The sequence below is a fragment of the Atta cephalotes genome (genome assembly GCF_000143395.1).
Source record: "Atta cephalotes unplaced genomic scaffold scaffold00001, whole genome shotgun sequence".
In the NCBI taxonomy this organism is placed as follows: domain Eukaryota; kingdom Metazoa; phylum Arthropoda; class Insecta; order Hymenoptera; family Formicidae; genus Atta; species Atta cephalotes.
In genome coordinates, this window is record NW_012130065.1 from 11,500,658 (window position 1) to 11,513,804 (window position 13,147).

The 13,147-nt window shown below is 25.9% G+C and overlaps 2 protein-coding genes and 1 pseudogene across 2 annotated transcripts in view; all 3 read left to right on the forward strand.

Annotated features, from left to right (window-relative positions):
- The window catches only part of LOC105626963 (lysosomal aspartic protease-like), a 3,326-nt gene extending 541 nt beyond the window's left edge, over positions 1-2,785 (forward strand). The window contains 7 exon segments of the mRNA XM_012208256.1: positions 230-456; positions 1,000-1,118; positions 1,208-1,404; positions 1,539-1,652; positions 1,744-1,906; positions 2,099-2,191; positions 2,627-2,785. Coding sequence (XP_012063646.1) covers positions 230-456; positions 1,000-1,118; positions 1,208-1,404; positions 1,539-1,652; positions 1,744-1,906; positions 2,099-2,191; positions 2,627-2,785 — 1,072 coding nt within the window.
- Positions 2,786-4,440: 1,655 nt separating this feature from the next.
- Positions 4,441-8,069, forward strand: LOC105626952 (annotated as a pseudogene).
- A 3,773-nt stretch (positions 8,070-11,842) lies between these two features.
- The window catches only part of LOC105626983 (lysosomal aspartic protease-like), a 3,462-nt gene continuing 2,157 nt past the window's right edge, over positions 11,843-13,147 (forward strand). The window contains exons 1-2 of the mRNA XM_012208270.1: positions 11,843-11,904; positions 12,285-12,520. Coding sequence (XP_012063660.1) covers positions 11,843-11,904; positions 12,285-12,520 — 298 coding nt within the window. The remainder of the gene's footprint in view (positions 11,905-12,284; positions 12,521-13,147) is intronic.

The window sequence follows — 13,147 nt, forward strand, 5'->3', positions numbered from 1 at the left end:
ACGTAACTAATAACTAACGTAACTACTAATTAATTACTTACTATTATATTTATTATTATAACTATATATATATATACTACTACTTACTACTACTATATATATATATATATATATATATATATATATATATATACACACACATACTATATATATATATATATATATATATATATATATATACATATACATAAATATATAACACAATAGATTTTTTCTGTGTTTCTTCAAGAATTCCATTATATAAGACAAATTGTATTCGAAAATCGATTGCTGACAATCGACGAGATGATTTACCTGATATTATACAGGCACCACTGTTTAATTTATATGATAGACAATACTATGGTATTATCTCGGTTGGAACCCCACAGCAGAAGTTTAACATACTTTTCGACACTGGTGCCTCTAATTTTTTTGTACCATCCATCACCTGCGACAATAATAACATTGCTTGCTGTATGTAAATCATAACGTAAAATTTTCTTCGACAATTCCATTATTTTATTTATTTTCATACTTATACTATTATACTTCACGTTATTTATATTTATACAAGCACTTATATATAAGTTACTTATATACAAGCACATTTATGTTTAATAATATTAGTATTATACGTGTAGAAATGATTTTAATTTTTTATTTTAATGATTAACTTTAAGTAAAAACATAAAGTAGGAAGGCAATCTATTTCAAGTATAATTATGATGATTTAAGTTAAGATAAGTTAAGAAGTCTAATAATTTTAAATTAAAATCACTGAAGGTAAATATTATGAAATTAAGTTTAACAATCATATGTGGTTTATTTTATTTATCGTGCTTATTTTAAATGTTTAAATGATTATTTTTGATACATGGTACATTTATATGTTAAAGCAAAGAAATAAATGTTTTTAACCATATAATGATTGTTAACATATATATCTTTAAATTAATAAAAATTAATTAATTTTTAACATCTTTACAACAACTGATTTTCTGTTATTATTTTATACAGCGTCACATAGAAAATATAATAGCAATAAGTCCCACACGCACATAGAAGTTGGTACTTATATCGGACTTGACTATTTGGTTGGGGCGCTTACTGGATACTTATCTACTGATGTAGTGAATGTAGGACATGTCATCAAGCAAACAATTCGATTTAATCTCAATGATAACTTATAAAGATTTTTTTAAAGAAGCATATGTATGTTTTATAGATTGCTGGCGTTAGTGTTCAAAATCAAACATTCACAGAAGCGGTAACACTGGATCCGACTTTTACCTTTCTGGCGTACGACGGAATCTTAGGAATGGGTTATCCTGAGATATCTACAAAAGGAGTGCCTCCCGTTTTCATTAGCATGATTGAACAAGGCCTAGTATCGGCACCTGTTTTTAGTTTTTATCTGAATCGGTACGTATCTCCTTCTTATGTCTAAAAATATGATTTCACTTGAACGATTCGTCTTCCTAAATTACAAAATTTTGTCTTTTTTATAATATTTTTAATGTTGAAAAAAATAATAACGTAAAACATAATGTTTATAGAAATGATTACGGTAGTCAACTGATATTGGGTGGTTCCGATCCCACTTATTATAACACCGAGTTTACTTATGTTAATGTAACCAACAAAGGATACTGGCAATTTGCCATTGATAAGTATGTAATTATTTTTTAAGCTACATATATATATATATATATATATATGTCAACGGATTATTTATATATAAATTAATTGCTAATGTTGTAGGATCAAAATGGAACGTATGATTTTATGTGCGGATGGCTGTGAAGCTATCGCCCACACTGGTTTTCCGGGACTATCTGGGCCAGCTTCAGAAATCGAATTTATTAACAACAAATTGGATTTATTAAAACAAATTGGAATTTCTCATTATGGCGAAGAAATATTTGTAAGTAGATGATAAATTTCCCAATGGCAGCTCTCTTTTAATGATACTAAATGAATTATCGAAATAAATTAATAAATGTCTGATTTGTTACCGTTGACAATATTAATATGGCTTATTAATACTAAGTTTTATTGTAATATTTTTTATTTTTATTATTCTGGATTATTAATAAATACTAAACTTTGTTTAAAGGTGGATTGCCAGATTTCTAAGTTGCCCAATGTTACTTTCTTCCTGAATGATAAACCATTCGTTCTCACTGCAAAAGATTACATCAATACAAGAATGGTAAATTAAATTAAGGTTTAAAATTTCTGATCACTCATCACGAATCTTCAAATTGATATCAAAAGCGATAAAATATATAAACTCTTGCAAAATGTATTAAATTGGATGCATTCTTCAAGATAATTTTTGCATTTAATACAATATATACTTGTAAAAAGAAATATATTGATTCTCTCGCATATTATATAGTTAATTTCGTTTTCTGGTTATAATTCAATTTCAATTATAAGATTATATATTGATTTTATTGTAATATAGAGAGGTTTGGATATATTTTGCAAATATGTCGACCGCAATGATGTTTTATTAAAAAATACATTTTATTGTAATTTGCAATGCTTTTTTTATATATTTTTTTCGATATCGCAATGTAAGATGATAATGAATAGACAAGAGCTGTAAATTGTTTTAAAATAAAACATCATGTTTAACTTGTTGTAGATCGATTCGAGAAATACTACAATGGTATGTACAAGCACTTTCGTAAATTCCAGTGGGGATATTTGGATTTTGGGTATTCCATTTCTTAATCAGTTTTATACTGAGTTTGACATGAGGAACAACCGAGTGGGATTTGCGCATGCAAAATAAGTATTGTTTTCTCAAGAGAGTACTGTAAATGTTAGAATATTATAGGAAATAATGAACAAATTATTTTGTCTTGCAATATTTTTAGAATCTTTTTTTTTTAGATTTTTTGTTTCTTAATTCTTATTGCGTTCAAATTTTTATTTGGGGTTATTTAAGCGTTAACTGCATTCTTGGATAAATGCGATTGTGATATGTGATTTAATTTAAAAAAGTATAACGATGTTGTGCGTTATTATTGCTATCAACTTTTGATGCGGTCAATTCTTCCAGCATAATATCGTGTTGTTACACGATATTATAAATATAATTCTTAATTTCAATTTCTCTCTTTTGTTTAATAAAATATAAAATTGTATGTGTTTTTCAATGCTGATTCTGCATTTGTAAACTTATCTAAAAACTAAAGCAATAAATTATCTTCGACCATAGTTAATGTTATCGATCTTCTTTCTCATTTCTAAGAAATGATAATAATATATATTTTTTAAAATAATATTGCGTGATTAAAATTATATATTAAATAATTTGTTTAAACTTAAGGAATGAATAGAAAATAATAACTATAAGGATAATGTTGCTATTTTTGCAGGCAACCTCATTCATCTCTTCATTATCCCACTTTTTTTGTAAGTACATAAAATATATACTTACATCGGTACTTTTCTGATCACGATACTTTTCTTTAATCAACCATATTTACAATATATACCATCGTTCAAATCAGGAAGTATTATGGAATTTATTTTTTATCTGCGTCACTTTCATATTAATTTGATTTTTTTTTGTTTATTTTTATTTTTATGCGTAAATTTCAAAGTGCACAGATCATAATTGTTTCCCGGTTGTTTCTTTTTTTTACTACTTATATTCGATACTTTTTTTACTACTTATATTCGATATTTCACTGTTATCAGGTAATTCATTTTTTTCATATTTACATCTTTTATATTTGGAGTGTACCATCTACTTTTATTTTTGGACTGTACCATCTATTTTACTACATAATTTAAATTTTAAGTTACATATTTTAATATGATATGTTGATTGACTGTTGAGTGAATTTGAATTTATAAACTCAATTCTTTAGTTTATACCATGGAATAAACCTCTGCAAGCATTGCGATGTACAGATTTGGGGCATTACTGGACATTTTTTAAGAGAATTGTGTATTATACGAGTAATAAGCGGCATGAGATTATATATTATTATCTGCTGGAAAAAATATTTCAATGTAGCAGGAAACTATGTAGAAAAATAATTTGTTTTCTTTATATTTTTATTCTTGACCAATAAATAATAAAAAAAAGTTTTCATTTATATTTAATCCACTCTCGTATCTTTTTTACTAATCAAATTTATTTAAATACATTGAGGCATGCGTATATGCTAAATATGAGTGCGGACAAATGCGAACCGTATTTTTTTAAAAATTTATTATTCGATTAACGAAAAGCACTAAGGTCACTTTTAGAATGTTTCGCTCGCTTCATCCTTCCTTTTATCCTTCTCAACACAAACAAATAATCTCATATATAAATGGTACTGGAAACGCTCATGATTGACTTCATTTTCGTTTATTGTGCGTCCTGAGTGAAAAAGAGTTCGAACATCCCTGCAATTTTCTTAGATTTAATCGCCAGATAATTCGGAAAACATGTTTCGAATGTTCTTTGCAGTTGCCGCACTCATCGTGCTGATCGGAATTACATAGGTGAGCATGTGTAAACATTAATTCACAATAAATACATTCAACCATAACTAAAACAAAATTGTATTTTGTGTGTTAGAATAATGTGGACAGATAAAAGAATGCTTCAAATTCCTTTGAAGCTTACAATTTATTTTTCTTTACATCTTAAGTGAAATGTGTGAACGGAGAAGTTCGAATCTAAAATATATAACGTTATTTGATGGGGACTTTGTTTGTTTACAAAACGATTGCCTAGCTTCATTTGCACAGAGCATGTTGCACATATGACAATATTGCATACACGACAGTATTGCACACACGATGTTATTGGTTTAGTGCATACATCATGCATGCTTGATATGCGCACTAGCTGGTAACTTTCTATTAAATTATTCTATTTTCATAGCTATGTATTTAAAGAATAATGTACTTTGATATAAATTGGTATAATATGCAATGCAAATGATTACTTAAATATACATATCATGTATATGTTTATACGTTTCGCCGAAATTAAGATAATTTATTAAAAAATTACTAGTTAGTACATGTATTAAGAGCATGATGTAAATTAGGCCAATAGCGTCGTATGTGCAATTCTATCGTATGTATTATATTGCCGTGTGCAAACGAAGCTGTAGGTAATCATTTTGTAGGCAACGAGATCTTCCCTATTTGCGTAAATAGATTAATGCAGATTGCCTTTAGTTGAGACTTATGTAATAGAAATTTAGAAATAAGAAATAATTAAATTAAGTTTGAAGATGACTTATCAATTTATTTAAAATTCGTATATATTATACATATGTTGTGCGATATTCATATATATCTGTTCATATATTTGTGTTTTTATGAAACATATATGCATACAATATAACAGAAATTAATTAAAATTTTAAATGTTATTTTAAGAATTTCGTTACACAAGACATCCTTTGTTCGAAAATCGATTGTCGACAAGGTAATTTGACTACGTTTGCTAGCATTGTAAGGGAACCACTATTTAATTTTCGGAATACTCAATATTATGGCGTTATTTCAATTGGAACTCCACCGCAAAAATTTAAAGTACTTTTCGATACTGGTTCCGCTAATCTCTGGATACCATCCATACACTGTGACATTGATGACTTAACTTGCTGTAAATATTATAACATTATTTTTTCAATATTGTGTTTATATTTATATTTATGTTTATGTTCGTATACAATAAAAGAGGAAAAGTTTGTACTAATTGGAATTGACATTGCAAACCGTGCGCTAATATTTTAATAAATGATATTTAATTTTTTTAAACTATTAAAAACATTTTTTACAATAATGTTAATATTAAGTATTATTTATTCATGATGCCATATCTAACAGAATTTCCATAAAGTACAATATTTGTTTACCCAGTTAAAAAAAATTGATATTCTATGAATATAATTTTAATGAGAAAATTAAATAATATGACACTTTGTATTTTTTTTTGTATTTCACTTATACATATAAATTAACAAAGTGAAATTTATTTTTAGCACTTTAACAATAACTTGTTTATATTTATGTACTATCTTTTATAGTGACACATAAAAAATATAATAATCGAGCTTCTCGCACGTACATACGAAATGGTACTTTATTCGATATACAATATGAATATGGTAGACTGTCCGGATAATTATCTATTGATGTAGTAAATGTAAATCATCATCAATAAACAGTACGATTTAGTTTTAATCTATAAAAATTTCTTTAAAGACAAATTTTTTGTAGGTTGCTGGTCTTATTATTATAAATCAAACATTTGGGGAAGCGATAATTGAACCAGAAATAGATTTTTCTCTATGCAAAATTCGATGGTATCTTGGGAATAGGTTACCCTAATATATCTATTTTAGAAGTAACTCCTGTTTTTACCAACATGATTCAGCAAGATGTCGCTATCAATTTTTAGTTTTTATTTAAATCGGTATGTATTTCTTCATGTGTCACGCGTCTAAAAGTATAAAAACGCGTCTATAAATTTGTATTTTTTTATTTAAATAAATTGTTGTTTCATATGACAAAATTTGTCTTTCTACGTTAAAAGTACTGTTTTTTCATATTAAAAGACATATAATGTGTGCAGAACCTCGTTTATGATGGATAATGATCTGACATTGGATAACTCCACTCATTACGACAGCGAGTATGTTAATACTCATTCAAACATGCTAGCATGTTTGAAAATACTTTTTTAGTTAAATGGCTTATTTTCCAATACATTCTATATAATTTATCTTTTCGTATTAATAATACTATGTTTTTTCATTAAAAAATATATATAATCTGTACAGAAATCTGTTGGATTCTTCGGTCGGTAGTGTACTAATATTGGGGGGCTCCGATCCCTCTCTTTACGGCGAGTTAACATATGTTAATGTTACCCACAAAGGATACTGGCAATTTGTTATGGATAAGTATGTGATTATTTTCTAATTATACGTTTATTTGCGGATTATATATGAAATGATTATTAATGTTGCACTATAGAATTCAAATGGAAAATAGAACCTTATGTGTAAATGGTTGTCAAGCTATCGCTGACACAGGCTTTTCTCGACTAGCTGGACCACCAACGGACATTGCAATTATTACTAACCGGATTGCAATTGACGAATTTAAGTAGAGTAGTATATGTAAATTATATATGATATTTTTTACAATGGCAATTTTCTTTTAACAATATTTAATAAATTACTGAAATAAATTAATGAAAATTTGATATTTTATTGTTTATATTAATTTGGATTAATAGATACTAAACTTTGTTTAAAGATGGACTGTGATCAGATTTCTAATTTACCCAATGTTACTTTTTTCCTAAGTGGTAAACCATTCGTACTCACTGCAGAAAATTACATCATTGTGAGAAAGGTGAATATCGTCAAATAAACGTTTAAGGCTTCTGATTACTTACTATCTTTAAATCTTTAAATTAATGAAGCGTCAGAAGCGAGAAAACTTATATTATAAAAATTCTAAGATATATTAAAATAAAAATATTTATCAAAAAAGCAATATTTTTTAGAATACAATATTTGATAAAATATATTTGTAAAATATATCAATAATTCTCCTCTTATTTCGAAATAGGATAAAATCATATTTATCTCAATTCGACAGCTGTCATTCGTTTCGATTTTTGATAAGCATAGTTTAATTTCAAATATATGATTATTTATTGATTATCAGAATACAAAGCAAATATTTTATATATTTTACAAATTTATTTTCTATCGATTATAAATGTTTCATTAAAATACTCACATATTATAATTTTTGAGAATTCTTTGTGTGTTTTTTTCTCGTTTTTGATGTTACTGGACTAATAATCCACTGATTATTGTGAATAGCTAGTGCTAATTGTTTTATAATAGAAACATTATATGACATACAATTTATTATAGATCGATGATGAGGATACACCGGTATGTTATAGCGCCTTCGAAATTGCGGCTCAGAGTGAGTTTGGTATGATGTAGGTTTTAGGTGATTCATTTCTTGGTCGGTATTATACTGAGTTCGACATGGGGAACGATCGCATAGGATTCGCTCCCGCAAAATAAATAGTGTCATCCCAATAGAATACTTTTAAATTCTAACTAGAGTATATAAATAAAAATAACATAATACATAAATAAGTTAAAATAAGTTAAAATTAAATGCTCTTTTTAGGGCATTGAGTCTTTTATGCTCATTGCGTAATTTTTATTTGTAATTAAACGATACGTTGTTATAAATACGAATGTAATATTTTAGAAAATTAGAATGATAAGATGTTTGATATCATTTTTATCAATTATTTTGAACAGCTTATTTTTTCCGTATAAAATATATTATTATATGATATATATATGATTAAGATTATTAAAATAAAGTACATTTCTTTTTATATATTATATATATTTCACATATCAACCCTTCAAGTTTATTTAATATATCATTCTGAAAAATATTATTTCGTATATTATAAATTTTCTTTTTTCACACGTAAATGTAAAACACTATTTTCGATCAAGGAAATTTTTTATGCTTAATACTATTACCTAATAATATTGCCTAATAATAATAAATGAATTTACAATTTTTAATTCAAACAAGTTTCTTTTTTTTATACATACGTATTGTTTTAAATTTAGTATTATTTTTTTTTTAAATAAAAGTATGAGTCAACAAACATATCATATATTAATAAGATTGGAAACAATAAGATTGGAAATATATCAAATATTATATTTTCCATAAAATCAAAAACGTATATATTTTCTTAATAAATGTTTTAAATATAATTATTAAAAATTTTAAATATAATTATTAAAAAATTGATAACAAATGTACGAAATCACTGTAATTGATGAAGTATCTTATTACTTAGGTAAATATCGACAAATAATGTTTTAAATTATTTGAAAATAGAAATATGCTGCGTTTAAATCGTTATAGCTGGAACAAAATAATCAGAAAAAGTGTATAAGCGCTTTTGAGAAGGCCCACGGATCCGAGCATATATAAGAAATCGATGTAGATTTTGGGCAATGTATTTTTTTATCGATATTATATCGAATTTCGACATGAGGAATTGGATTCGCCAATATAGACATTTATATATTTTTTCAGAATTTTATACAAATGAATGTTGAAAAATTTAAATAACAACAATAAGCGAATTAAGACAAATTTTATAGAACATTGATTCCTATATTTTATATTTATTTCCTTATGATTTTTATTTGTGATTATCTGCGGTATATTCTTAAATAAATACGTACGTAATATTTTAGAAAATTAAAAACATATGTAATACTATTTTTATCAATGATTTAGTATAACATATTCTTTTAGCATAATATCCTATTAATATGATATTATGAGTTTAACAAAATTTTTTATAATAAAATATATACTCTTATCAGATATTGTATATAGATTTCATATGCCGACCCTTCAATTTTATTTAAATCATAAAAGGTATTTTATATTACAAACTTATCTCTATACCAGTATTTCCGTTTTTGATGTTTTATTATTAATATTATAATATGTATTTTCAACGCGTATTTAAAAAATTTACATCAACGAATTTGTACATAATGCTAAATTAAATACGGCAAAGGAAGGTAATAAAAGAATTATTTTAATGCATATAAAAACTAGTATTTTAGAGCACTTATTATTTGCAAGTTGCAGAAACTGATCTTATTATAATGTTAATATACAATGCCACTTCTCCATAATAATAAAAGAAATTAGAACAATTAAACAATTTTTGCAGTTTACGCAGCATTTTCGTATTTTTTCCGCTAAAGTCAATTTATGAAAGAAAAGCTTCATTAAAGGATTCATTTATTCTACATAAAATCAATTTCTTTATTCCAAACTAACATTTTCAGAATTTTATTATTAATTTTATTTCTATTTCTTCTTCGTATTCTTTTTGATTTTCATTTAGTTATCAGATCTGTAAACAGATCGAGCAATTACTAACTTTTGTGAAGACTATTATGGCGCAATATCTCATTATGAAAAAGAAAAATTGAAGTTGTTTCAACAACATTATTTTTTTCGTTGCTTTTCTATTTTTCTCCTATCTTATTTCTGTAAGAAAGTGGGGAAGACTGAGAATTTAGTCAAATCGGTTTGCATTATTTGTTGAATTGTTCCTCCCTTTGGTAAAATAAATCAATCTTTACGGGTGACGTACGATTGTGTCAAATTCTCGGTTAACACAAAATTTTGTATAATTTGTATTTATTTTCTAAGCAATGTTCTTTAATTCTCAAAGAATTCGTTATATACTGCAAATCTAAGTATTTAAAACATGATAAATGATAATAATGGAATAAAAGACAATAATGGAAGCAGTTCCGATGCTTTTGACCTTGATATATGTTATCAAGATCATGAACTTGAATGATCTTAGCCGTCGCTCGTTAAAGTCCTTCGTTAAAAAGTTAAAAAAATTTTTTTAATAACATTTTATTTTTATTATACATATACGGCATTAAATATTAACTATTTTATACTTTCCCCTATTTCCACGAGAAGTGATTCTCATACCACCTCCCCCTCCACACGATTTCCACGCGAAGCAACTTTTTTGTTTTTACAAAGTAGTAACTTTGTAGAAACAAATCAGTGCTTTAAAAACACAAATTCACTACTTTACAAACAAGTTTATTACTTTAAAAACAAAAAAATTAAATAATTTAAAATAATTTATTTTTAAAGTAGTAAAATTGTTTGTAAAGTATAAAATAAATTTGTTTATAAAGTATAAATAAAATGATGAATTTCTTTGTAAAATAGTGAATTTGTGTTTTTGAAGTGAATTAGTGTTCCTACAAGTTCACTGCTTTAATAACAAAAAATAAATTATAAAATAATTTATTTTTGAAGTGGTGAATTTGTTTGTAAAGTAAGAATTTATTTATAAAGTAGTAAAATAAAACGTTATTTTTAAAACTTTTTTGTTAATAACTTTTTAACGAAGAGTGATCGCCAAGTAAAATTTATTAAGGGTTCCTCAGGGCTATGACCTTGATATATGTGTCAAATAATATTTAATACTGTACATGTATAATAGAATTAAAATAAATTATTTTTAAAACATTTTTTGTTAATAATTTTTTAATGGGACAAGCGACGGCTAAAACTTGTTGGAGGTCATTCAGGGACAAGATATGTCAAGATCAAGAGAATCGGAGCTGCTTTCATTATTATATTGTCTACATTTACCAAAGTGACTTTAACATATATATGTATGTAATAATTTATGTATTTAATTTTCCGTAAAAATGACACTATACGCATTTAAATATGTAAATTTTTACATACATAGTGTATTATTTTTACACGAAAAATCACACACATATTGAAGTCACTTGATACACACTTATAGTATACTCTTCGTATGTGACTACCACATAGTGCGATTCAAGTACGGGACGTTTAACATTCCTTTCAACTATATAAAGACATTATAATGAAATAATATAGTTTCTGATAATTTAATCAAATTTTTGATAATTTTAATCGAAAATATATTAACATAAGAATTTCGAATAAAGCTATTATAAATTTATATAAGACACAAAACGCGAATCGCAGATCGCAAGCTTCTTGCATCAATCTCGAAGCATTACTTTTAAAATTGACGCATCAGATTGTTTTAGAACTCTTTGAGCGCTCACTCTCTGTTGTCCTTCTCGCCCTCTTGAATTCGTAAACGCAAACACATACTTTAGTATATTATATAAACCGCGTGTTGTGGCATTCGAAAGAGAATTACGTTCCTAGAATCTTCTTAGTTATTGTAGCTCAATCAGGCAATTTGAGAAACATGTTTCAATTTTTTGTGGCAGTAGCGATACTTTCTGTGTTGATCAACGCAGAATTGCAAAGGTAAGCGAAAATACTTTAACAATAATTAAAATAAATTTATAGAAAATACATACATTATATCAGAGAAATGCTTTTGAAGAATTTCTTTGAGAATCATATTCTTATCTTCTTCATATATTATGTCTTGATTAATATTAGTGTCATGAAAGGAACAATTTCCATTTAAAATAGCTAAATAGCATACGATACGTAAATAGATAATGTTGCGACTGTAACAATTTTTAGAAGTAAATGGTGTTTGAAGATAATAAATTTATTTGAAAGTTGTACATACGTAATATACACTCTATGATATTCGTATATTATATATTCATACATTCGAATATATATGATACTACATATATACGTATAATATAATTAAATTTTTTTGATGCTTCAAGAAATCCGCTGTACGAGACAAATTCTACTCGAAGATCAATTGACATCGATCATCGACAAAGACGTTCGGATAGGAGACGTGTTATAAGAATAAATTTGCGAGATGATCACGAAAATTCTTTTTTTGGCTATCTCTCAATTGGGTCTTATCCACAATATTTTAAAGTACTTTTCGACACTAATTCCTCAAATTTTTGGATGCTATCTAAAAATTGCCATAGTAATACCCTTGCTTGCAGTAAGTATCTTTAACATAAGTATCTTTACATTGTTATTTATTTCTTTGATATTTTATTATTTATACTAATATATTTGTGTCTATTAATATTATATTTTTACATATTAATGATTGAAAATAATTTTTAATGCATTTTTTATTTTAATGATTGATTTAAAGTAAAAATATATAATAGAAATAATGCAATAGAAATAATGTATTGTCAATTATGTCTTCCACCTGCATTCCAAAGTTACGTTCGGAAACATTACTCAGATGTATCATCTTATCTTCGTTTGATATTGTAAGCAAAAAAAATAAAATGATGTATTGAGGCACTCGAATAACGTTTCTGAATGACCTTCAAATAAAATTTTTAAAGTTTTTAAGTTTCAAATGTTAAAGTTTTTTCTTATGTAAATATTACGGAACTGATGAGTTTTACAATAACATGCTGACATATATCACGCTAATTCTAAAGATACAAATAATATTTGATACAATTCACGTATTATAGCGAAAAATATAAATAAAATATTTAATATAAAATATTGTTAAAAATACACATATTTAAATTAACGGAATGAAATTAATTTTTGGTGTGTCTCTCTCTCTCTCTCTCTCTCTNTCGTNTATCTCTNTNTNTNT